Source organism: Platichthys flesus, chromosome 19, assembly GCF_949316205.1.
Source record: "Platichthys flesus chromosome 19, fPlaFle2.1, whole genome shotgun sequence".
Lineage (NCBI taxonomy): Eukaryota > Metazoa > Chordata > Actinopteri > Pleuronectiformes > Pleuronectidae > Platichthys > Platichthys flesus.
The window spans coordinates 1,875,055-1,900,675 of record NC_084963.1 but is presented as its reverse complement, the minus strand read 5'-3'; the positions used below and the strand labels follow the sequence as shown (position 1 = coordinate 1,900,675).

Genomic DNA, 25,621 nt, shown 5'->3' with positions numbered 1-25,621 from the left:
GAATATTAATGAAGCTGTTAATAAAAGTGTTTTAATGAACTAACTTGACGTTATTCTGTTCATCTCTGAACCTGAGAAGCTGTGGTTAGTTTAACAAGGTTGCACTACACTTTGATCCCAGCAGATGTCACTAAGAACCAAAGACAGCTTCAGCTCAGAGTGAAGGATGAACATTTCATCATCCACGGTGATATTACAAGCTGCCACGGTCCTGCTGCTTGAGGACAATGGGCATTTAAGGCATTTAAACTATTCTAAATGTCTTCAAGAGGTTAAAAATGAGTTTGAAGCCTATAACAACAAATAGACCTAAACAGAAAAAATGCTTATATTTATATTCTTCAATCCAACACAAATTATCATAAAAAACATTCAGATGAATTAATCAATTCAGTTAAAAAGTTATGATAAAATGACGACGCCTCACCAGACTAACCAAATCACAACATGTTTATATTGTGTAGCAGAACCTCCAGTGTTGGACGAATGATGGTGAGATATTCTGGGTAGTTTCCATCAAATCAATTTATCACTTGTCTTTATCAGTGAACGTTTTAAATGACCTGTTAAAATGTTCTTATATATCCTGTGATAAAGCTTCTATGTTCTCTTGTCTCTTGTTAATCTGCTGTTATCAAACAATTCATAATTTTTCCTTTCCACCATTGGGACCTGAACATCTCAGGTAAACACAGGTGTCACTAGTTCATATCAAGATGGCGGCCGGAAAAAGTCCAGTATGCTTGGGAAGCTTCCTCACGGCGAGAAACCGACCCGGAAGTGATCAGCAGCCTCCACATTGAGGTCGGTTAGAATTCTCTGAAGGATGAAGAAAGATAATAAGTAAAAGACTGATGAGATGGTGACCTACCTGCTGCAGCCGGCTGGGTTCCATCCTCGTCGGAGCGGGACTCGGGCGTGGACAGATGAGGGTCCAGCGGTCAGGTGGTCTAGCGGTCAGATGGTCCAGGTGGTCCCGTGTTTGAGGAAACACGTCACACCAGCTGCACTTTGAAAAGTGACGCGCCTCTATTCTGGGTCTTACGGTAAAAGCCATTGGCGCTGAAAAAGAGCAGAAAACAAACGTCGAAAGTTTAAAGAAACTTATTAATAACGTTCGATTTGATTTCCACACAAAACATTTACAAGTATAATGAAATTAATAATTTATAAGTTCCTTTTACTTTTATCATTAGACTGTTATCGTCTGTTTTCATGACCTTTACCGTAAGACCATGAACAGACAAGCATCAATGTTCACTTCCATGTTAGCATCTTTAGCAATGTTAGCTAGCATACTTACCCAGAAGAAAAAGAAGGCAAGAAATTGAACAACTGTTGTTCCAAATGTGACTTTCTCCAATAACAGGTCATATTTCCTCCTTTCTCTTTTCTTGGTGTCTGTTTTCCACGATGGTTTCAGAAGCTTCTTTTTTTCCCGGATGCTAAACTCCCACCGGGCCCATCATCACCCTGACCCAGAAACAGTAAACAAACCTTTTCTTTTCTCATTTTCAAACAAATTAACACTTCAGTTATTGATTCACACTCACAAACAATAAATGTGTTTTATTTTAATTAACAAAGAAATAACATGTGACCCTCTCTGAGGTTTATTTTCCTGTTAATACTTTTCTTTTGATAGTTTGATTTTTGTTAGGAACAGGGGATGTTAAGATCTGTGAGACAGATTGCGATATGTGAATTTGAGCTATACAAATAAAACGGGAACAGGGATTTGGATATCTTCCCACGTTTTTCTGTCTCATCAACTTTTCTATAGATGCCCTGATTAATAACTGGTATCATGATACTGTTGTAAGCCTGTCTGCCAGCTCACATGACTCAGGATTCAACCACACACTCATTATAGTGTTACTAACAGGAACACACACCGCTACCTTCCATTGTTCATCGCATATTGTGACGCATGCTGGTGACCTCACGGCTGTTGGTTCATAGGAAGCACAGATCTTGAGATAAACCTGCAAGCAGCATTTATTTAGACTTCTTTTTACTCTGTTGTCATATTTTAATATGAAAAGTAAATAAATAGAACCCAAGAATAAAATGATAATTTTAGGTTGAGGAAAGGAAATGTATTCCGTAATTTTCTTTGAAAAATGTGGATGAAATTTGACGTGAGAAGTGTTATGCAGCTCTGTTTTGCAGCAGCGGTGACACAACCTTCAGGAAATGCTGTAAGTCGGATTTAGACATTTAGACACTCGGCAGTCGCTTATATTCAACAACACTCTTATGAGCTGGATGTCCTAAAATAAAATGAAGACAGACTTTATTCCTGAAAACAGAAAGAGGAACCAATCTGACCTCAAACAGTGACAGGTGGGGCGGGGGGGGGGGGGGGGGGGGGGGGCGTACTGTTAACGCCTACATCCATGGTTCATGTCCTAAACCACCAAGTTTCCTGCTGTGGTGATGTTTTTGTTTTTAAAATGGAACGAACAGCTGAAGTTTTGCTGTGTTGGTTATCATGTAACCTGAGGAGAGTCTGTGGTTGGATGATGGTAATAATTGACCCACTGAAATCTTCCCATGAATAGTTCTGGTCTGGATGAAGTGTGTTATAGATGTGGCTGAAACTTTCCCCGGTTATTTCTGATTCCTGCTGTGCTCACGACAGGAAGTGGGTTCATGTCTCATCCTGGTCTTCAAGAACTGTCGACAAAGGGATAGACGGATATTCCAGAATGCGTTATGAACGGACGAAGCACATCTAGATGGCTTAACCCTAACCCTTACCCTAACCCTTACCCTAACCCTTACCCTAACCCTTACCCTAACCGCAGTTAGTAGTAGATATTGTTTGTCACTGTAATAACGTTGGTTGGCTGCTGCTGATGAGGCGAGTGGCGTCCCAGTGAGGGACGCTTCATATACAGGAGCAGGGTCAAGGGAGAGGAATTGGGATCTTGTGATTTGCGAGTATGATTATGACCGAGTTGTCCTCCAACCAGAGGCTTGACAGTTCTATCCCAGTCTGAGCAGAGTGTGAGACAGAGAAAACGCTTAAAGACAGAAATGTCAGCCTCAAGATGGTGCTACTAATGTGGCCAAGGTGATGTAATCCTGAGGTGAGTGAGATTAATGTGACAAGAAGAGAGCGGAAGAGACGGTAGGGGGGGAATGAAGTAACATAGTGGTGTCACACACACAGACACACACACACACACAGGGCTGTTTGATCAAAGTGTGTCTCCACTCTAGCTCCACTGTAAGATTCCACTGACTTGAAAGCGCTCCAGGAAACTGTCTGTGTTTATCTGCCACGTCATCTTCAGACCTTCGTCACCAGTTGTTGTTTCTCAATCTAATCCTGTCAACACGTCTGGTTTTCAATTAATCTTGAGAAACTCTTTAGTCCAATGTCAACATCAACTATAACACTTTTTTTGTAAGAAAATAAAATGTTGTTGCTGTCAGGAAATCATTCACTGGATCTATTTTTTTTTTTATTTGGATCTGTACCAAATTGCACGCACTCATAAATATCAGTCCCCTAAACATTTATATTCATGAATTATTCTCTGAGAGATCAAGGAATATGTTAACAATTTTTATAAATATTTCATAATGTTACAGAACGTGAAAAATAAATTTGTAGATCCACACAAACATCGAATGGCATTTTGGGAAGTATTTATTTTGATTATATCACAAATATTTAAAAAGAATAACTCATGCAACCAAATAAAAACTTTTCCCATCTTACTCACCCTCACGCTTTAGTCCCTCCCCCCCCACCCTAACCTTAGGCAACCCAGTCTTACCCAATCCTCACCCCCCCTCACCCCATGCCCATCGCTGCCCTGCCCAGCTCCCGCCGCAAACTCACCCCCCCTCACCCCATGCCCATCGCTGCCCTGCCCAGCTCCCCCCCGGTCTGCAGAGGCAGTATTTATGAAGCCGCCCTGGATGGATGCGGGACGTATTTCTACACTGAGACAGAGTGTTCACGGCTGCACAGAGTCTCATTGTTTTAAACCGGATTTAAAAGAATTTTCAAAGGATAAAACATCAGATCTGCTGGTAAGTTTCAACCTTTATTTTACTTTATTTTTTACATTTGTGGTGTTTTTCTTTTGATTTCTATCTGACGATGATGGACAACTTCTTTCTGAGTATTTTAATATTAATCTCTATATAGAACATAATGGTTAAATGTGAGTTTCATTAACTTCTCAGTCCTGTTCTTTTTGTTGTGCTCAGCCTGAGTCAGTGTTTTGTTTCTGGTTGTGTGTAAGTGACTGTTTTTGTTTGTGGCTTCGCTCCCTCGCTGACAGGAGGAGAGATGAAGCTTCTGACATCCGCCCTCCTCCTCATCGTTCTTACAACCACCTCAGCCAGGCGGGTGAGTGAACCGCCGCAAATTCCTCTTCTCCGTCTGACGGGGCCTCAAATCTCATGTTGCAATCCCACAATGTAAAAATTTGATTTGTGCATATCTGTGTGGGCAGAAAATGAAAATAGTTTGGGGACCCACCCAGCAGTTAATCAGGGGACGGACATTCTTAGCTGTTTAACAATTGACGTGGTTATCCAAAGTGTTCAGCGCCAATGGGAGGAGAAATGCTATTTTGTATGGATCAGTGAAAACTCATTAGAGTTTGGTGCAGGTGAATGATCCAGGAATTCCTTTTCATTGTCTTTGTGAGAAACATTTTTGGTAATTCCTGATTATATTATTTTTAAGGGGAGTTTGTGCAGATCCAGAAACTATAGATGAATGTATATGTGATTTAATAAGGGGACTTTTGGCCCTGGTGGAGGTATATGAACCCTTCAATCTCACCATACTAAAGAAATAAACTCCTGGATCTTCATAGAAATTGTAGTTTTTGATTAATCCTGGTAACTAAGAAACAAACACAGATGAAAACAGGACTGAGTGTGTAACGACTCATTTCGTCCACAGATCCACCCTGACGCCGACATCTCCGACAGCGACCTGAAGCAGGGATGGCTGCACGGGAACAACTGGAGGTTCTGGCGCTCGTCTGAATCTTCTGCCCAAGATTCCAAAGATTCCACTGACTCCTCCGATTCTTCCGATTCTTCCGATTCCTCTGATTCTTCCGATTCCTCTGATTCGTCTGATTCCTCAGAGTCCACAGAGTCGAGCGAGTCTTCAGAGGAAGTTCTTGTCACTGATCCAACCAGCCCACCTAAAACGAGTACTGCTGCAATGACCACCATGACGGAAGGAAAAGAGCTCCTCACCAAACCAGGCATGATCACCACGGATGACCCGACCGCGACGGAAGGCTCGACCGACAGCTCGACAGACGCCACGCCTGTTACGCCTGTTGCCCCGTCCACCGATGTGACGAGTTGTTTTACAGAGGAGATCCAAACATTCGCTCCCATCACCGATAACAGAGGAGACAGCTAAGCACCTGACACAACATTTAAACCACATGTAAACACATTAGAGCTTTCTCTACAAATGTTATTTGTCTTTGTGGATCTGTGTTTGGACTCATCGTGTTTATGAATTTGTTGTTCTCTTCACACTTAGTTTTTGGATTTGTGTCTCTTTTGGTTTATTATTTCCTGTTTTTATTTTTTGGTACTTCCTGTCTTTGTCTGCCCTGCATTGATTAGCTTTACGTGTGTTTTTCTTATGTCCGTTCTTCTCATTATTCTCTACTGTAGCTTGTGTTTATTTATCATGTGTTCGAGGTGCACCAAACCTGTCGGTCAAATTAAAGACGGTTTACTGGAAATGTCCTTGTGTGGAGTCTGCATCTGTTATCAATCCTGACAATAAGACCGTGAGGCAGGTCTGAACTCAGGCCAAGGTCCAAACCAAGGTTCATGTCCCATTCAATCACGTGGTTCTCTATTAACTGGTCAGTATTCTATAAAAATTGTGAAAATAAAAAAATAAAAGTCTTCCTAAGTGGAATCAGCTGGGTCACAAGCTGTAGTATTTAGAGACAGTTGAAACAATCAACCTTTTTTTAAGAAAAGTAAAAAGTATTAAAACCAAGAATGTGTATCTGTCAGCAGGGTGTGTCCTGTTTGTCTCGTAAGATCTCTGTTAAATCTACGTGTTGGCTTCGGGAACTTTGGGATTAATAACTTGATGTCTGTTGTGTTTTCAACTTGTTGAACACCGTTGGACACAGAAAACCAAAAAGGAAGATGATTAATGTGTTGATGAAGAAAATATAAATACATTTGTGAATTGGTGACAATAAGTATGATACGATAGGCCACTTTTCTATTTACTACATACAAATCTTCGTATTCATTGCCTTTTAGATTAAGTTTTTGTTTTAATTTGCATTATTGTAGTGAGGAGACAAACTTTAAAATGACTCAGCCCCATCTAGTGGGGGAAGTTATTAATTGCAACATTTAGGTTTGTAATCTGTATTTGTAGGACGTCCTGGAGAAGGACAGTGATGAAAGGAATGAAAGCATTGTGCATGTTGATTGATCTGTTTGAAGTTGCAGGTTTTGATCTGTTGGAATCTCTGACTTTAACAAAGCAAATAAATCTCTTCACTTATAATAGTTGTGAACAGATTCATGACTTTTTATTTCTGCTTTTCTTATTCGGCTTCAGTATTTCATCGTCTTACTGGACTTCCTGTCTCTAGGTCTAAAACAGAATGTAAATTACAATGGATCATAATTGGATCTTGAGCACCACCTGGTGGCTTGCGTCAGTACAGGTCATAAATCTGTCTCATGCATTTGCCAAATACATTTTAGGTCATTCTTAACACACTTATTTATCTTCAAGTGTTCATGTTTGTCATTAGTTTGGTTTTAATTAGTTGATCCTATGAAATATCATGATTGATAGCTGGTGATGACGGGACCTTGATACTGAAGCTCCTCCCCTGATCGCTACTGACTGGCTTCAATGCATAGGATTGTGGCGTTCGGGATAATTTGGCTTTACGGTCTATGATCTAAAACAACTGGACACACACATCCTGTCTTTGTTACGAAAAAGAACTTTATTAAAATTTTATAAATGGTACAATATGATACATTACAGTAAACGACATGAGACAAACAACATGTAGTGTTGGTAGGAACTGTGCAAATGAACTGGACTGTGTTGTACGTCTGAGCCCGGGATGGTTTGAGTTTCTCCATCTACACCAGCAGGTTGGATTCTAGCAAGCGACAAAGCTAAGCCACACAGGAAGACGACTTAATGACAAGTTTTATTTTTGTTAATATGCTTGAAATGATTATAAATATTAAAACTGTACTTCGCAGTTGTTAATTCATGATTAAATGCAGTGTTGTGCTAGTGTAGATATCAGAACTCAAGTGTGTTTCTTTGCTCTTTTTGCAGTTTTGACCTCGGACCCTGAAGCAACTCGACAGGGAGGCGACGGGACAAAGGTCACAAGGTCAGTCAACCTCCTGTTGAAGGTAGACCTCCTCACTTTCAACCTCTTTCCCCCTGCAGAGTCAAACATGGTGGTTTTAAAGACTGGTCAAGTAAAATATATATATATATATATATATATATATACCTGTTTAGAAAAGCATTTCTGCCTCAACAACAAATAATCACAGAAATATAATCAATAATAATCAAGCCTGTTCAGTTCCTGTTTGGCCCGGCAGTGGAAAGAGGTTGTGGAGTTTTGGTTTTATTCTTGCACCTGGAGGCAGTTTGCCAACATCTTTATGTGCCGTTTCCTGGGTGGGTGGGGCTTATTTGGCCGCGATGACCATTGGCACGTCGGTGGTAGCGTCAGGTATGGCCCCCTCCTCCTCATCCGAATCGTTCTCCGTGCTCTCGTCTGAGTCGCTGTCTGCGGCGCCGGGCGTGGCCGTGGCCTCCTCGCTGCTCTCCTCGTCCTGGGACTCGGCGCTGGCGCTGGCGCTCGAGGCGCTGGTGCTCTCGTCTTCCTCTTCCTGTGTCGCGCTGGAGCTTTCGTTGGTTGTGGCATCGCTGGTGCTCTCTTCACCTTCCTCTGCTGGGAGGGAGGCCTGGCGGGGGGTGATTTCCTGGTCCTGAGTGACGTCCAGGCCCTGGCTCTCCATCTCAGGGGTGCTGGTGTCCTCCTCCAGGATGTCAGAGTGGACCTGAAGAGCCTGGAGTTGTAGCAGGGGGAGTAAGAGAGGATTTGTTAGATTAAACCTTAATGGAAGAGTCTTCTTTATACTTGTTTGATATATTTAATATATCCTAGTTGATTTATATTTGAATACTTCGCCTATACATTTGAAACCATTAAATCTTTTCAGGTTTTAAATATTGTGGTAGAAATGGCTTAAGCTGAAAAATGTGCCATATAACTTGTGCTTATAGCTTAATACCACATTTCATTCGGACGCTACTGATGAATCGCTACCTGCCCCTCACACAAAGCTCAAACTGACCTTTACCTTATACACTGGCATCGACTTCTCCACATCGTTGCCTTCGGTCATTTCATAGGCCGCTTTCTTCCCTGTGCTGACGTACTCCCAGGACTTGTAGGGAGAGGGCAGCTTGTTGTAGGATTTGTCCTCCACGTAGATGATGGACTTGTATTCGTTGGGGTATTTTCCCAAGCTGTCGCCACGGGCTGTTTCCGGGTCGATGACGATTGTCGGCAGGATGGGATCCTCGGTGGTTTCAATCATGGGCTCCTCTGTGAAGACCGTGGGGCTGACGGTGGCCGGAGCTGGGCTGGAGGACTCGCCAGACTCCGAGCTGTCGCTGGATTTATCCTCCTCTTCCTCAGTTTCCTGGAGACACGGAGGTGAGAGAGGATGAGTGAGGAAAAACGGGATTTGGTGTTTTAGGAGCGTCCCTGTGTCGTGTGTCTTATATCGTTTTTTGGTGTTTATAAAAGATTTTGTCTTTGTGGTCACAATACTTTAAAACAAAAGTATTTTTACTCACCTCTGTTACATCATCATCATCGTCATCATCCTCACTGTCCTGGCTGTCGGTTGTGTCTGTGGTCGGGGTCGGGTCAGGGCTGCCGGATTGGTCCTCCACTACTGGAGCCACTGCTGCCTCCTGTGGCCAAAATCACACATAGCCGGGGTCTTAAACTTCACCAGAATTGCTTTCAGCATCAACAGATTTGAAAAGTTGTGATTGTTTTGTTTAATTTTGGGGATTTGATGTCTCTCACCTGCTCTGAACTCTCTGCGCTCTCGTCTGAGGCGGAGGGAGCTGCCTGCAACATCAGAGACAAGCAAACAAATGTGATTAATGCTCCTTTTTACGGTTTACACAGCCTTTGCTGTACAGTCAGTGTTTAGAGAAGAAATAACTGGAATGTGTTTTGATCCACAGGAACCACACAACCAGTCTTTTCATGGGTTTCAAAAAGTGGGTGACAGATTTGTGCCTCCCCACAACACTGTTATGTGGTCTGTGAGATGCTGAGCTGCAAAAAACTCCCCAGGCTCAATCTGGGCTGTTCCTGAGGGTCAAGGCCCCTGCTTCATTTGGCTGATTGGTTATTCAGCCTTGAATGAATGGGTTGTAAAAGAAAGTGAGTGAATGGGGAGATTAGGAAAGGTTCGGAGGAGGACAGACAAGATAAGAGGAAGTGATTTACCTGAACCGGTGCTGCACGGGTCAGGGGAACCAAAGCCGCCTGCTTCCTGGCAGCTTCTCGTCTCAACACCTCTTCAGAGCTCTCTGAACTGCTGAGAGGAACTTTCCTCGCCTGGAAAACAAACAAACAGATTCATCCAAGATTAATAAGGTAAAATCAAGTTAATAAATCGATCAACAGATGTTCTGAGCTCAGCAAAACTTGAGAGAGAAACGACTCACCGGCCGACAGAGGACTGTGGCGAAGAGCAGGATGAAAACAACGGCCACTTTCATGGTGTCAGAGTTTGTTGTCTGGAAGGAAGATAAACACAAACACGCAGGTTGAAGTTACACAATAAACTGATGAAGGATAATCATACGAAATACTCATAACTCAATGATGATGCCACATTCAAAAGTCTCGTCATCTAATTCCCCCGCCCCAGATTCCTTCCTCAAACGGAGGACACCCGGTCACCTGACCGTTAACTAGCGGGGGACACTTCCTGTCTGTGTCACAGGAAGTCATTAAGGTCCTTGATTACAGAGTCAAAGCAGCAGTAATGTGACCTTGACCACTCCTTCTCAAACCGATGTAACATGTCCTCTGTCATCAGTGGGGGATAATCACATGACTCTGGAGGGTGGGGAGTTACAGTACGTGACCGGATGTTTCTGTTTCAGAAACTTTTGGTCAAAAAGACGTGAACAAATAACGGGTGGGATTTGGAAAAGAGGAGGTTTGGATTTAAAGGACAAACCCCAAATTATTATAATGTAGAGTTGTGCTGAAAAGAAGGTTGTTGGACCAAATTGAAAAATTACTTACATTTTTGACACACTAATGAATTAAGCGTGAATTTAAAGGTAATAAGTTCTATCAACACAACTGCTAACTTAGTTTAAAACACTATGAACAGTTCTTAAACTTTACTGTGATAATCCAGGTTTTTAATACAGCCTCAAAAGTGGAAAAGGAGTATTATGGACCCATAATGTGTATATCTATTGGAACCAAATATTTTCAGATTTCCCTGCAAAGTCGCCATAAGAACCGTGATTTGATAAACAATTCAGTATTTTCTGTTGTGGATGGATACACATGTTATGCCTGAGTCAGCCGTTCCAGCCGCAGGAAGGTGTGCGTGTGCGTGTTTCAGTCAAAAATAAACTACAGTGTGTGACTTCATGTTTTTAGAGGAACACAAGTGCTGCTGTGTGTTTTTAATTCTAAGTTGTAAGAGGCTTCGGCTAAATGGGAAATGCTCATTAGTAGTTTGTGTGTTTTAATGGGTTTTATTGAAAGATGGCCGCAGTAAATTATATGTATTTTTTTACTAAAATGGAGTTTTACTGTAATAATTAACAATTTCTTCTTCTCCCGTCTTTTACTGTAGCTCTACTTTTTGTGTGTATGCTGTGGGCGTGTCTTCCTCCATCTTTAATGATGGACTCTACTTATACTATATAATTCACCAGGTTATAACTGGAAAGCCACAGCAGCAGAAACATGATAGACGCCCTTATGACCGTATGTGTGTGTTTAATTCTTTACATCTATCTTTGTCAGGACCGGCTCCAGCTTTAGACATTGTGAGGACATTGAGTCTGGTCCCCACTATGTATGGTTTTCAGACTTGATTTGGTTTAGAGTTGATATAGGAGCTGTTTTCATAGTCCGCCTCTGTTCAAAATTGAACGAATAGTTTTCTGTCTTTGTGTTTCTAAGACCGAATGATTTTAAATGTAAAGGAAGATCAAATGCTTCTAGGAATGCGAGTACCTCAGAGTTTTGCAGCATGTCACAGGAACGAGAGGTTGTAAGGAGACGTGTTTTTTTTAAAGCTTAACGTTATAAGTTAGTTTGTTTACGAGAAGCTGAACCTGTTTGAATCTCCTCAGCTCCTCATTGAGTCTGTGTGTGTTTGTGTGTTGTCGGTGTGATTATTCTGTGTGGTTTACCAGGTCCCACACTGGTCATGTCACGCACAATCCAGTGGTGAACTTCCTGCTGCCGGTAGATTCCTCTTCCTCAGACACACACATGTTGTAGCGTGTTGTAGAACTAGATGTTACTAGAGCACACGTCATGTGGCCAAAAGTATGTGGACACCCTGCATGTAAACCATATAGGACAGTTGGACCCGGGATTCCAGGACCATGCGTCCACTCTTCTGGGAGGACTTTGCACAAGATGTTTTTGGACCCGGTTGCTGCTCAGAATCGTGAGTCAGGTCCAGCACTGATACTGGACTCACAATCAACACAATCAGCGTTCAAGTTCAGTGTAGAGAACGAAACACAAACTGCTGCTGCAAAGTTGTAAAAACACGATTGTCTCAAATTATCCCAACATGCTGTTTAATGAATGTTGCCCTCTTTTGAGCAGAGGGGACCGAATCCTGAAAACAAGCCCCAGACTGAGAATACAGCAGGAGTTGACTTTTGGCCACATTGTGTGTTTCATGCATGAAAGAACACACAATGTTCTTGCATCCTTTAAATTAATACAAACACAATTCCAGCAACTTTTTCTAATATGAACCTGCACTGCCAACTCCCATCACACCATAAAACTCCCAAACACAACATTCAGAGTGACAAATATTCATCCTGACCTTGTTTTGAAGCTGCAGGGACGAGTTGAGCAGAAAGAGGTGGACGGGGTTTTCTCTTGAGTTTATCTCCTGGGTGGTGTTTGCTGCTCGGTGATGCTGCTGCTGCACCCGAGGTTTATAAACCCTCCATCCTCTGGCTGCAGCCAATCGGCTCGCAGCACGTGATATTGTGTGGTTAACCGCGCAGTGGTCCACCTCTCGTCTCCCTCTCCCACTCTTCCTGTGGTGGTGCGGGGGCAAACACATACACACACACACACACACACATGGATAAAGACATGCAGACACTTACAAGCCAGACAGAAGCATGTGAATGTATTTGTTCTCCTCCGCACACACGTGTAAAAGTTAATTTAAGGACATGCAGTGACAGGCTCTGGGAAAAACAGCAGCGTATAGCGACGGGTGGTATGACAATGATTCAGCTTCCTCACAGACAGAAAATCATCTGACTCTGATTCGTCTGTTGAAAACAGAGAGGGGGAGTTGTGTGTGGGGGTTGTTGCATGAAAAGGAGCCTGTGAATACATTGTTAACACCAAAAAGTTGTACGTTTAGCCTTTAATTTGATTTCTCAGAGAGTTATTAATGGCTCTTGATGACAAACTGGTGCAGTTTGGTGCATATGAATTTAAATGTGGATCTACTTCCCCAACTTAGTAGCATTGAGTATAAACTCAGTATTAGTACATTCATGGTTGAATCCAGACAGACGTGCATTCCTTGAATTCCCAGGTAATTTGTATTTTACGGCGTTATTGAGTCGACAGAATCATTAAATCTGATTTGTTCATGCAGTAAAATGTCACCTGATTTCAACCTGTAATTACAGTAGAATGTCTGAGTCTGTCGCTGCTGGTGTTTGATGCTCTCACATGCAGACGGACGGTTCTTTACATTTAAATGCATTTCAGTTTGGAGCAGACAAACAAGAAGATTTGATCCCTCGAGCAGCATCGTTAGCTAGGCGGGAAAATTGCCCCTTTGCGATCAGCTGTTGTTTTGTGAACATTTCGGTTAGCGTGTTCCAGTTTGACCTGCAGCCAATCAGAGGGCTGATCAAACCCGATTGGTCAAACTAGAAACTGGAACACGAACCTTGTCCCTCGCCAACAGATTCTGCAAATTCACATGAGGACTCTGTTTATAGAGGTCACACAAATCAATGGGAGATGTTTCCATAAGACAACACCTGCTCAGACACTTGCAGTCACAGCGAGTCCTGACTTTCATGGTGCAGACGTGTTGAGCTCTGACAGCTTGATGAGTTGTGAGGCCTCGAGAGTCACAAACGTGCAATTACACAACACTTTCCTCTTCTACCGACACGCGGAGGTATGCCGCACAGGAACCACGGCGGGAGCGTCCTGCTCAGTCTTGTACGCCCCCGGAGAACTGTCACTGTGGTTGGAAGGTTGAAGATCTGATGTTGTTTGTTTGTGTTTTTAAAGATGTCTGCGTTGAAGAGGTGGATTTGTCATCATTTGTCTGTTGCTCTTTCAAAACAATGGTTGTGTATTTTACCTCAAATGATGTAGTTGCCATTCTATATATATGAGGAATTCAAACAAATGGTGATTAGTTATTTAAACCTCGAACCCTCGACACAAGGATGTGTGTTTGTGTGTGTGTGTGTGTGTGTGTGTTTGTGTGTGTGTGTGTGTGTTAACGTTATTGTATTTGTTTTGGCATCGGTTTCTATCAAATCATCATGTTCAAATCTTAATCTGTGGGACATTACAAAGACTGCAGTATGTGCCACCTGTGTGTGTGTGTGTGTGTGTGTGTAGGTGTGAGAGAGAGAGAACATGAGTGATTTAGAGTTTACAGTTGTTGGAACAGAGTTAATGGAGGAGTTAAGTAGAATGAGACATCAGACGTGTCTGGAGTGAATCTGTCGGGACACGCTGGATAAAGTCTGAACCTCTGTTAAATGTTTTGTTTATGTGAGTATTACAGATTTCCCGCTCTATGAGGCGGGACATGTGGTTAGCGAGTTAACGTCATGTTAGCGACGGTGCGTCACCTCTCAGAAAAAAGTCATTCGACATTTGTTGTTTGGATCCATGTCCCATCTGCTGACCTGGAGATGGTGGGGTTCATGGCCTATACTGCAGCCAGCCACCAGGGGGCTTTGGCTTGGTGTGAGTCATGTTCATATATTTATTTGTGTGTATGTGTGTATTAAAGAAGAAACCAGGGTCATTAAACAGTCCGAAGAAGAAGAAATCTAACACAAACCACTGCCACTCTAAAAAATAAACAAAGGTCGTAACAGTAAAAACATCAAACCAGACAAGCCGGTCTGGTCTGGAACACAGTTTGAACTGGTCTTGAACACTGAGTCTCCTGTGAGGCCTCCGACAGTTTCCAGCATCAGGAATAACACGAAATAAGAGTGGTGAGAAGCGTTGGTGTGAAATTGTTATTTTGGAATATACGTAAAAAACAGACACAAGCAACACACAACGATGGAGGACAGAGATCGACAACGCGCCATCAACACACACTCAGACTTGTATTGTGAGGCTGATGTCATCGGTCACGTTCTAGTGGAAATAATCCCTTTTTAACAGCGACCTCAGGACATTTGTGTGTTTGTGGTAATTGCTTAGTTTTTTTAATTGAACATTAGTCCATCAAATTCTGTGATTATAAAAAGTATATACGAGATCATTAATGGATGTTGCTCGAGGTCAGATGTGGTGGAGATGATACGACTCGCTGGGGATTTTCACACACACACAAACACACACACGCACACGCACTGTTCAGCCTATAAATGTGGTTGAAACTGGCTGGCAGACAGGAACACGACATAAAAGAAGATAAGTGAGAAACCAGCAGTGTGTGTGTGTGTGTCCACATTTGTGTTGTTGTGTTCCTGTGAAGACCGAACCTTCAACTATTTTGTCAAAGAGTTTCATCACCGAGGAGATTACCCTCAATTAAACTTCTGAAGACAAAAAAAATCTGTATTTGTTCGTCTCGGAGCCACTAACACGGCTTTCGATCCTCTTTGGAGTTTACAACTGCTTCTTCTTAGCTCTTGGCGGCACGGTGGTTCAGTGGGTAGCACCGCTGGCTCACATTGAGACAGCTCCTGGTTCAGATCCCATGTCTCCACGTGTGTTTTCCATGTTCTCCGGCCTCCTCCCACCGTCCAATTAGTTGATTGGTGATGCTAATTAAACCACAGGTGTGATTGGCGTGTGCCGTCAGCCCAGCGCTCCGTGGTCGATCTGTCCAGGACGTACATCGCCCAATATCCAAATCTGCCTCCAGCTGCTTGTCACTGAAGTAGAGAAACAGCTAAAGTCACTTGCAGTAAACAAACGTGCACAAGCTCTCAGTTTGTCTGTTTGTTTCCGTTTGATGGAGTTGAACCGACGGTTAATTCTGCTTCTCCCATAAACAATTAAGTCTGAAGGAGCCGCAGTTGTTGAGGCAGGAAGTAAATGCAACGAGGCTGCGGCTTGATGTGGTTGAGGTCGACCATTTGCAGCCGATTACTGTCAACTGCTGGACGTCTGCAGCACAAACAGAGCTCCGTAAGAATAATATTGTTAATCTGGTGGAAAGCTCTAAAAGAACAAGTGAGCCTGACGAGGAATCAAACCTGGGAACCGGACTTGGTACTCGTGCTAAAAACAAAATCATAAAAAGAGAAGGAGAAGAAAAGACAGCTTCACACAGAACAGGTTTTTTGAATAACACAAAAATAAAATTGTTATTTCTGGGTTTTTATCACTTCCGGATTCTTCATAGACCACAGGTCCTACTCTCTCTCTCTCTCTCTCTCTCTCTCTCTCTCTCACACACACCAGGAGGCCACTCACTTCATGGAACCAGCAGCATGTGACTATGAAGGATTTTTAGAATCACGTTTTTAAGTCGTGGTGACACAGGAGGTCACATGGTCATTTACAAACAAGGAATGTGAAATCTTTACAAGTAGCTGAGGCTCAGATTTAAGCTCAAATCTTAAACTTGTGTTTTATCACTCTCAACACTTCCAGGGTCTGATCGTTCTGAACATCAGATTTGAACTCCAGTTTTGTTCAACGATGATTATATTTGAAATCTGATTCTTTGATGGCTACAAATGTGATTCTGTGGAACAGGAACCACGTGCGTCCAACTCCAAGGTTAAAACTGTTTTCAAAACCTAAACCGAAATATGACAACGGCAATAAAGTCAACTTTGGTTTGGACGAGAGAAAACTAAAAAAGAGTGGCAACGGCCTCTGCTCACAAGGCGACAGGCGGGATGCTGTTTGATTGTCAGGCTGATTGTCATGTGGGGAAATACGACTGGTGAGATACTGGTTTTTAATGACTGGGAATCCACACGATGCAAACATGCTTTGGTTTCTATCGTAGTTTTCATGAATGAAGCCACAGCTTCTGATCACGTTGCACATTTAAAAATAAATAGAAGCTCAAGTTGTGTCAAACTTGTTCCCGCGCCCACTCTTTTGTCATTTATTAAAGTTTTCAGTACAGGTTCGATTTGCTGCTTTGTACCTCGTCGGGGGTAAAAAGCTAAACTGACCTCATGAAGCAGTGTTTCCAGATTCACTACATTTCCTGGAGAGCTCAGGTTGTTTTACTTGCTTCACTTTTAAAAGGCACTTGTGATGTTTATTTTAAGTTTTTTTTGTTTGTGCCAGAGTTGATGTACATTTATTATGTTTATTCAGCCGTAGCTAAATGTTCAGCTGCTGTATAATCACTTCACCCTCTGCTGTGCCAGTGCGTAGCTCTCCCTCTCTTTTAGATCCACTCTGACATTACAGCAGGTTTTCTGTCACTAATTACAGACGCTCGTTTTCGTCCTGGTGTAGTCTGGCACAGACACGGTTCGCTCTGTATATAGAGCTACAGCTGTGTCTACTCTGCATGAAACTGGTTTCCACTGGCACTGGAGATGAGAGTTGTATAATGAGACATGTAGTAAAGCGAGATATCTGAAGTCCTGCACGAGAGTGATGCAGCACAATCGTGTCAGAAGCCTCCGGAATCAGGCCTGTGGCAATGAATGTTGTCTACGCAAGATGGCTGCTTCCGTCTCCTGCGTCTGTTTGTTGTGCACGTCATTGATATTTATATAAAGGCTAGATGTATCGACCAACCGCGTTGAACGTCCGCACATGGCGGCCATCTTGCCACAGTCAGCTTGTTCACCCATAACATTGTGTTGTAATTGTACGTACTTTTTAAATAACCTTAATTTGCTAAATTTTCAACTGATTTTTAAACGGTTTGGTTTGTTACAAACGTCAGAGATGTAGTTATGACTCTGCATACTTATGAATAATTAGGTTATTTTCAAAAAAATTGAATGATGTTCTATATAGGAACAAGATTTCCCTTTACAAATATATATAAAAAAAAAAGTAAATGTTCTACTACCAACACAATGTTATGGGAGGGCGAGCCGCCTGTGGCAAGATGGCCGCCATGTGTGGACCTCGACTCTGTTGGCCGGCAACGCGGTCAAGACATCTAGCCTTTATATATATATCTATGGTGCACGTCCTCAGAAAGGTACCCAAGATGCAACACCCACATGAAGGTCGGTGCAGTGGCGAGTCCTTGACAGTGTCGGTGAGCACGCCGTCAAACCATCTACGAATATGCATACATCACTTTTTCTGTCCTGATCGCGACATTAACCAAATGTTTTATCTAGAAATGTGAAATCAAGCCGCCCTCTTCCCAAACGCTCGATTTTTTGACATAAGCTTCAAGAGTCAGATCCAGTTTCAAAGTTGTCACCAAACGGCTTTAATTTCTTCTAAGAGCTTTTTGTTTTATATCTGGTGGCGTTCGGAGAGAATCACTCTGGCATTCGGAGTCCGGACAGCGCTGCACTTTATGGTCGCTCGTAATGACGGAGCTCTAAATGTAGAAACATACTGTTTTTCTTTTCTTTTTTCCTATAAGAAGCTTCAGCTAAATTCGGGACCTTCGTTTTTGAGAAGCGGAGGAAGGTGCAAATTTGAGGGGTGTTTTTTTTACTTGGATCGTTGTCAGATTCATTCACAGAGACGCAGAGCGGAGCAGCTTTTGAATTACTGGTCTGAAATATACGTCAAGCTTCCTGCCTGTGTGAGGGGCTCAGGGTGGTTCCCCACCAGCCTTTGTCAGACATTCCTTTTCTAATTATGAGCCTAAGGAGAAAGTGTGTGTGTGTCTGTGTGTGTGTGTGTGTGTGTGTTAAGAACATCTGCCCACGTGTCATCGCTTTCATGTCTACAATCATCTCCATCAACGCAGAGAAAGTCAGACCTCTGTTTGCTTTGGCGTTTCAGACGAGATATTATGTTTTCTGATGTTTTTGTCTGACAGTGTAATTCATTTTATTCTGGATTCACCCTGGGTGGCTCTGGATTTGGGTTCAGATACAGATCTCGATGTTGAGCAGTACAACTTTCTTTTTGCTGGAGGAGTTCATTTTAAAGGAGACGTATTCTTTTCCAGTTTGTGTTTGGGATATTTATTCAGGTCATTTATTCACTGTGGTGGGCGGTTCTGCTACTGGTTGTGTTTCTGAGAAAACTTGTGACGTGACAACAACCATCAGAGGTTTCATTCACAGGAAGTTCAGTCTGTGTTTTGGTTTATTCTTCTCACCAATAATATTTCACAAGCAGCATGGTTAAAAACCCACCATAAAGGCAAACTCTGACATTGTTCCTTTGCACCAGAATAGGGAAATTAACCAATGTGGTGCCGTTAAAACAAAGAAATGTGTTGGTTTCCGTGTTCCTGTTGTAGAATGGTTTATGATGGTTTGTGAATTCTACTTTTGCTTGATTTCTTTATATTCAGGGAAAGAAGACTCTGGGTCCTGTTACCTGTCCGGTCGTCACATCTCTGAGGAGATTTAGATTGTTATTGTAGCTCTGTATATTTTGGGTCGAGTTTCCCACAAACGCCTGTGTAGTCTGTGCGAGGGTGTGGCTGCTCGGGGTATTTCTGTCTGTGAAGATGGTGAAGATGGACAGTTGTGGCCATGTTGTGGTCAGACAGCTCCTCGCTGGCTGAAAGGAAAGTGAAAAGAGGATTGAAGAGGAGAGAGAAGGAGAGGAGAGAGGGAAGGAAAATCTAAACAGTCCCCACATTTAAAGAGGCCCTTAAATGTGTGTTTTAATTTATAAATTAAATCCTACTTTGATGAGCAAATTAATCCAGGTTTTAACATCACATTATTTAACGAATATCGTGGGAAAAAAAATCTATATTTCTGGGTCCAACATGGCTCATAGCGCCACCTAGTGTTTCAAACCGTGTTGGACTTTGCAGGCCCAATGCTTACATCAAGACAACTGTTGTTGGACGTCTCTACGACATGAAATGTATATGCATTTAAAAAAGTGAACACCCTCTATTCAGGGTGGGAGGCCGAAGTTTAGGTTTAGGTCCAAATTATGGTCCAGCCAAAGTCAAATAGAAAAATCTGTATGTGTTGGTGCGTGGATACTGTGATTGACAGCTAGTGTTCAATTGGAGCAGGTGACAGGTGTGGGTGGGCTTTCAGTCAGGCTACACCCCCCCCGCTCCTCCAAATATGGTTACGTCTGGTTTCTAAAAGCCAAGATGGCGCCGGACAACATGCCAAACTCGAGGCTTCAAACCAGCAGCTCACAAACCAGCAGAAGTAACTGAAGTCTGCAGCTCCACTAGCATCTCTGAGCGTTCACATTCAGGGATGAGGCCAGAACCTCCTTCATAAAAACATGCTTCCTCTTCAGTGACCTGGTGAAAAACCCGTCTGCAGTTTGTTTGGACCTGAACGGTAAAGGATACAACAACAATCCAGCCTCAGGTTACACACTGCCTCACTGTGGTGTGTGATACAGCATCACTGTGGCTTACAGCAGCCACAGGTTTATATCTATTGTTCTCTCAACCTACAACATAAACGATGGCAGCTGCTGTTGGAAAACCCCGTTGTCTGTGGTGCGGCGTGTTATGGAAAAGACGACAGACCTGCAGTGAGTTGACTGTACAACGGCGTCTGTATATATTCAGGTTACTTTATTGAATTCCAGTCAGACAGATGAAGATTCAGAAACAGATAATATGTTGTATGGAAACCACCCAGTGTTTCCACTGTAACATCAGAAAGAGAAAACTCTTAATAATTCTGAACACAAGTTATAGAATCATGTCTCATGGACTCGCTGCCCATAAACATCTGGTTTTCACTTTCTATTTAAAGAATAAAGTTTTCTAGCAGCTCCTGACCCCAGTGATTCATTAATGTCTAATAAACAGACTTTAAATGTGATATCTGAAGGAAACTTGACCACGACGAGGCAGTAAACACTGGTCGTAAAACGTGAGGCTGGTTTCTAATGAAACAAGCCTCAGTCGATAGGATGAGATCAGTGTCGTGTTTTTCACTGTGGGGTCGGCTGCTGTCTCTGGTTTCTATCTGTGTTCAAATATAACTACACATTATATTGTGTTAACTGATAATAATATTTATTTATAGGTGAGAAAAGCACATCGACAGGAAGTCGGTGTAATATTAAAGTTGTGAAGGGGAGGAGTTCATGAACCTGGTTAAAGGAACCTAAAGATACAAAACACGGCCACAACAAGGGAAGAACAATTTCACTTGTCAACTCTTTACATGGTGTTCAAACAAAATGCGCAGAAGTAGCACAAGGACGAGAGCTTGAGCTCGAGCTGGAGCAGCAAATCCAAGCAGAGAATATTAGAGCGTGAGCGTTAACAAAAGGTTGAGTCGCGTGATTAAAGAAAAGTAATCAGACTTTAAACCGATGATGGAGAAAGATGAAGTCTTGACCTGGATAAAGATTACGATCTTGAAAGTTTGAGAAAGTATTTTTCATTCACATTGATTGAAAAGTTTACGTTATTGTGTGTTTTGCATTGGTTTCTATCAAATCGTCATTTTCAATTCCTAATCTGTGGGACAATCCAAGACTCTGCCGTACCTGTGTGTGTTTCAGTGTGTGTGTGGTGGTGTGTGTGTGTGTGTGTGTGTCTCTGTGTGTCTGTGTGTGTGTGCAGTAGTGTGGTCAGTGACACGACAGCAGACTCATCCTCTGTCTGCCCTCAAAGAACTGCAGAGAACTGTAAATTCTAAATGTGTTTTTGAGAACCTCAAGATGTTTAGTTACATGCATGAGCTTGCAAGTGTGTGTGTGTGTGTGTGTGTGTGTGTGTGTGTGTTTAGGTACTTGTGTAGGTGGTCACTTGTTTCTTTATTCTTTGCCACGAGACAGGACCCAGCCTGCATGATGATCGTCTTTAATGAGGTTTCGTCTCACATTTTATTTATTTTAGGTTGGAGTTGACTCATTGAATCTATTTAAAACTACAATTAAGTCGCACTGTTTGTTTCTCAGACCTTCACATGAAACCTTGAGGCAGCGAAGAGGTTGAAATTGAAAATGCAGCAGGTTAAGTGGAAAGAATTTTCAACTTCCAGATTTGTGAGTGAGGCAATTTTAACCTGAAGTGATGCATTGTCCTCGTGTCTCATCTTTGAAAGTGTGAAAAAGAATCTGCTGTCTTTGCCCGGAGACGCTCGTGCAGACGCAGCAGCATCACGTCCTGTCAGAACCTCAAATCATGGTTTTGATATATGAATAAAAATATGTTTGGTGGTCACCGTGACATTCCATACCGTAGCATGCTATAGAAGAGCTGAACATTCCAGTGAGTGCCGGAGGAAACACAGCAGACATAATCACGGCATCTCATGCAGACGCCAAAGCTCACTCTGTGTCCATCGCAGCTCAATGTGGCCTCAAGAATTTGTGTCGTGACCACAGAGAGCTCCGTACGCTCGTGTGCGTCGTCCTGAAATAACGCAGGAAGTGAAGGAGCCGTCGCCTCTGGACCAGGAGTGACCTCACGTCAACCTCATGTTTTTTGTCCCTTCACAGAGAACGGTCCAAACTGCTTTTACACCGGTGGGAATGTGGACGCCTGACAAGTTTTAATTAGTTAAGTTCAAGGTTAAATATCGTGATTTGTCCAGTGAGTGTTTCAGCGGAACTTTGGAAACATGGCTTCTTCCCCCAATTGCTAAACTCTGCAGACTCTTGCTCCAAATGCTCGAGATGCCAGCGTTTGTTTCCGACCTCTTTTCGCATTTGTTCATGGATGGTGGGAGGAGGTGGAGATGTCTCCTTTACAGTCGATGGTCGGCCTCAGACTCGCAGACAGCTTTGTCCTGGAGAGCATCTGTTCTGAGAACTTCCACCCCTGATCCAGTTGGCAGCTGACTCAGCTGTAACCCCACTCGCCCCGGACCGGTCTCTGTACTGCCCCATGGTTTTGGAGGTTACCCATTTTTTCCAACATGTCATAAATCCATCAGTGAGATTCCCAAAAGGCAGGAATACACAAAACACTCTTTGTCACTGACCACTGACCACGACGACACCGCTGACCTGGGCCTCCGATGGCCAGTCAGCACATTTCTCAACCTCAGGGAGAATGCTGCGATATTTAGATATTTCATTTCTCTTTTCCAGTTTTTCATATATTTCTTTCTCCTCTAAAGATTCATTGCAGATATTAGTAATATAAGGTTTTTGGTTTTTAGAGAACTCAGAACAGAGAGACAGGGCGATCTTTAAAAGCCTTGATTTATCTCATGCAGGACTTTTGTTTTACTGGATTTTGAATTTCTTGCTTCACTCAGACTGACCTCTGACCTTTAGTGTATGAGCAAGAAGCTTGGAAGTAAAGACGTCGGCTTTTTACCGACACCTCTGCTATTTGCACCGGGTAGATTTTCATCAGCAGTGGTGATGAGGACAACTCCCATCATCCCACGCTGCTTCACAACCTCATCAAACCTTTATTTGATTATACTTCCAAATAACTCCTCTTACATCAAATACATTCAACTTTATCCAGCTTTTATACATTTCAAACATGTGTGAAAGGTGTGAATGTGTTTTTTCGCACTTACCCACACACACAACATGGGTATGTCTAAGCACATATTCTGTTGGAGCTTCCTGTACATGTGTGAATATGTGATTACATGTTTACAGACATGTTTTCTCGGCTCTAATTGGAAACACGTTTGGAACCAGCTCCTCTGGAACGTGGCTCCGAGGCTCTGCAGCCCTTGATGCAGCGACCATCAGTAATTACAGAGCGCCGGGCGGAGGAGGCTCCCAGGCAGCGAGCTCGGCCAAGAGGCCCCGTCTCTGGGGGAGGAAGTGTCCTTACATGGGCACTCGTCCCTGGACCTGTGGCCTGAAACCCGCCCGTGTTGTTTCACTGGAGCTGCTGACCAACAATAACCCTCCTCTGTGGCGCGGTGGACGCACGGACAGGGATTCTACTTTGTAAATATGGTGTGAGCGGAGACAGAAGTGCTGGACCGTCACTACATCACTTTGAGTCAGAGAGAAACGTCCAAACAACTATTTGAAGGCTCGTCGTGGTTTTTCATCGTATTAAACATGATATCATCTACCCTGGATTCTCCCTTCAGCTCGACATCAAACTATCAAACTCTAAACGTTTGTAAGGACTCAGGGTTTGACCTGAAACACAGAACACACACTTGGAGGCAGAAGGATCAGAAGCAAACTGTAAGACAAGAGAAACGTCACTGGAGGAATTACAGACCAGACGATATAGAGGAATGAAGTTTAAGAGTAGATTCATTGAATTAAAAACTAAATCATACCGTGTTTTTTATTAAATATTTTCACTTGATAATGAATGAACATTTAATTTTGACTTCGGCAGCGGAAACATTCTCAATCAGAAATAAACTCCCTTTGCTTTATTTGAGTTGTTTGCTCTTAAAATTTAAATTTAATTCCTTGAAAGTCACTTCTTTATGCTGCTGAAACAGTTTTTACCGACTAATTTCGGGATTTGTATCAAATATATATACAAATGTGTACTTTATTTGTGGTTCTGATGATGTCTCTTACAATGAACACACACTGAGACAGTTGACAGCCACAAGTTATCAAAGAAGCCCGTGCAACAAAAAGATATCCAGGGTGGATGTTGACCTCGCTTCACAGTTCAGGCCCCTGTCACCAAACTGTCTGTGAATGAACACAAACAAACCAAATACAAACTAACAAAAATGACAAATTTTATCTGCTGATGTTGCACAGAGAGAATCAACAGCAGGAAAAGAGACGGAGAGGAAAAGAGAAGAAAGAACGAAACAGAGCAGACGGAGAGAGAAATCTATTCTTACCACATTTTCCACGTTCTGTCGTGTGTCTGCACAGATGACGTTTTCCATTAACTGGAATCAGTGCCGTGTTTTTGAAATCCTCACCTCAGCCTGTGTGAGTGGGCGAGTCAGACCCGCCTCCACTGGATAAACATTTACTCAAATATGTCACTCAATGTCTCACTTGCTATTTTTATAAATCCGCAGGTCACCATATTATTGTGAACGTCATTGTAATGTGAGTAAATCCACTAAAGGTTCAAATCAAATCCCCACGCGAGTCTATTTTTACTCCAGAGGTCATTTAGTGGACGTGAAGTGTGAATGTTTCCAGGGAACATTTATAAATCAGTAACTTTCCATCACAAATAACACCGTACAGGAAATATGTAATTCTTTTCCATCTCAGTTGCTCGTGGACACTTCAGCAGCAGCAGAATCTGTTCATGTTGTAGAGTCTGGGCAAGAAAGTGTTGTTACATTTAAAACAGTCACTGTATATTAGATTAACAGAAGATAAACAAAGTTCTGCATTTAGCTCTGTCAAATACAAATGAGTGATCATTAATTACCTTTTCTTGTGGTTTGCAAAGTCGCATCTCAAAAAGAAGGTTCCTGGTTTGAAAACATGTTTAACACTGAAGCCTCAAGTAGCTTTATCACTCGTACCCCCTTCCATCAGTTGCATCACTATTCCTACACCCTAGGAGGCGCTAGAGAGCTGAAAGAAACGTGTCCAATGGGTGATGCTTGACTTAAGTGCAACGTCTGTGAAAAGGCAGAAATACATTTATTAGGTGCTCGAGCACCTCCGGTGGGAGGCCCTATTGAAATTGAAAGGATTATTCTGAGCATTTTTCAACAAATAAAACCTGAGAGCCCGTCCTATGTGGACTTGTGGTGCAGATGCCAATGTTGATAGTTGGGAGTAAAAAATCTAATATACCCATATATTGGCAAATATATATATATGAACATTAAAACAATTCAGACATAGCTCAACATAATTAAGACTTTTTATGAAATATTTGTGCATATTTAAAGCTTTTCCAAACAGCAGTTATTGTGGATTCACAGTTTTATTTCATTGTCTTAAACAATGTGAGTCAAAACATTTATTTTACATTTTCACTGATTTCACAGAAAGTAATTCATGGATCTTGATGAGAATAATAATACATTTAGGGGAGTGCTGAAATCCATGATTATTAATCTAGATTTTTGCATTTTGTGATGAAATATGACTATTGA

General features: G+C 42.4%; 2 protein-coding genes across 4 annotated transcripts; one reads left to right on the top strand and one right to left on the bottom strand.

Annotated features, from left to right (window-relative positions):
• The first annotated feature begins 3,920 nt into the window (after positions 1-3,920).
• LOC133975294 (dentin sialophosphoprotein-like) lies at positions 3,921-5,747 on the top strand. Its single transcript, XM_062413215.1, has 3 exons — positions 3,921-4,050; positions 4,305-4,372; positions 4,937-5,747. Exons 2-3 carry the CDS (start codon positions 4,313-4,315, stop codon positions 5,411-5,413), a joined length of 537 nt encoding a protein of 178 aa, XP_062269199.1. The 5' UTR covers positions 3,921-4,050; positions 4,305-4,312; the 3' UTR covers positions 5,414-5,747.
• Positions 5,748-6,976: 1,229 nt separating this feature from the next.
• On the bottom strand, positions 6,977-24,456 carry spp1 (secreted phosphoprotein 1). 3 transcript variants are annotated; one of them, XM_062413212.1, is made up of 9 exons: positions 24,392-24,456; positions 13,352-15,454; positions 12,160-12,379; positions 9,782-9,853; positions 9,561-9,671; positions 9,129-9,173; positions 8,891-9,010; positions 8,383-8,733; positions 6,977-8,094 (listed from the first exon to the last, which is right to left on the bottom strand). In XM_062413212.1, the coding sequence occupies exons 2-9, from the start codon at positions 13,390-13,392 to the stop codon at positions 7,711-7,713; spliced, it is 1,344 nt and encodes a 447-aa protein (XP_062269196.1). In that variant the 5' UTR covers positions 13,393-15,454; positions 24,392-24,456; the 3' UTR covers positions 6,977-7,710. The 3 variants fall into 3 exon arrangements, with proteins under 3 accessions (XP_062269196.1, XP_062269198.1, XP_062269197.1); XM_062413214.1 differs by lacking the exon at positions 13,352-15,454 and having other exon boundaries at positions 24,392-24,426; XM_062413213.1 differs by lacking the exon at positions 24,392-24,456 and having other exon boundaries at positions 8,389-8,733; positions 13,352-15,766.
• Positions 24,457-25,621: the final 1,165 nt, after the last annotated feature.

Coding starts and splice junctions, on each gene's coding strand:
- LOC133975294 (XM_062413215.1), top strand. CDS start 4,313: ATGAAGCTTCTGACATCCGCCCTCCTCCTCATCGTTCTTACAACCACC. Junction 4,373..4,936: donor CAACCACCTCAGCCAGGCGG/GTGAGTGAACCG, acceptor TTTCGTCCACAG/ATCCACCCTGACGCCGACAT.
- spp1 (XM_062413212.1), bottom strand. CDS start 13,392: ATGAAAGTCAGGACTCGCTGTGACTGCAAGTGTCTGAGCAG. Junction 12,380..13,351: donor GACTGCAAGTGTCTGAGCAG/GTGTTGTCTTAT, acceptor GCACCACCACAG/GAAGAGTGGGAGAGGGAGAC. Junction 9,854..12,159: donor CCCTGCAGCTTCAAAACAAG/GTCAGGATGAAT, acceptor TCTTCCTTCCAG/ACAACAAACTCTGACACCAT.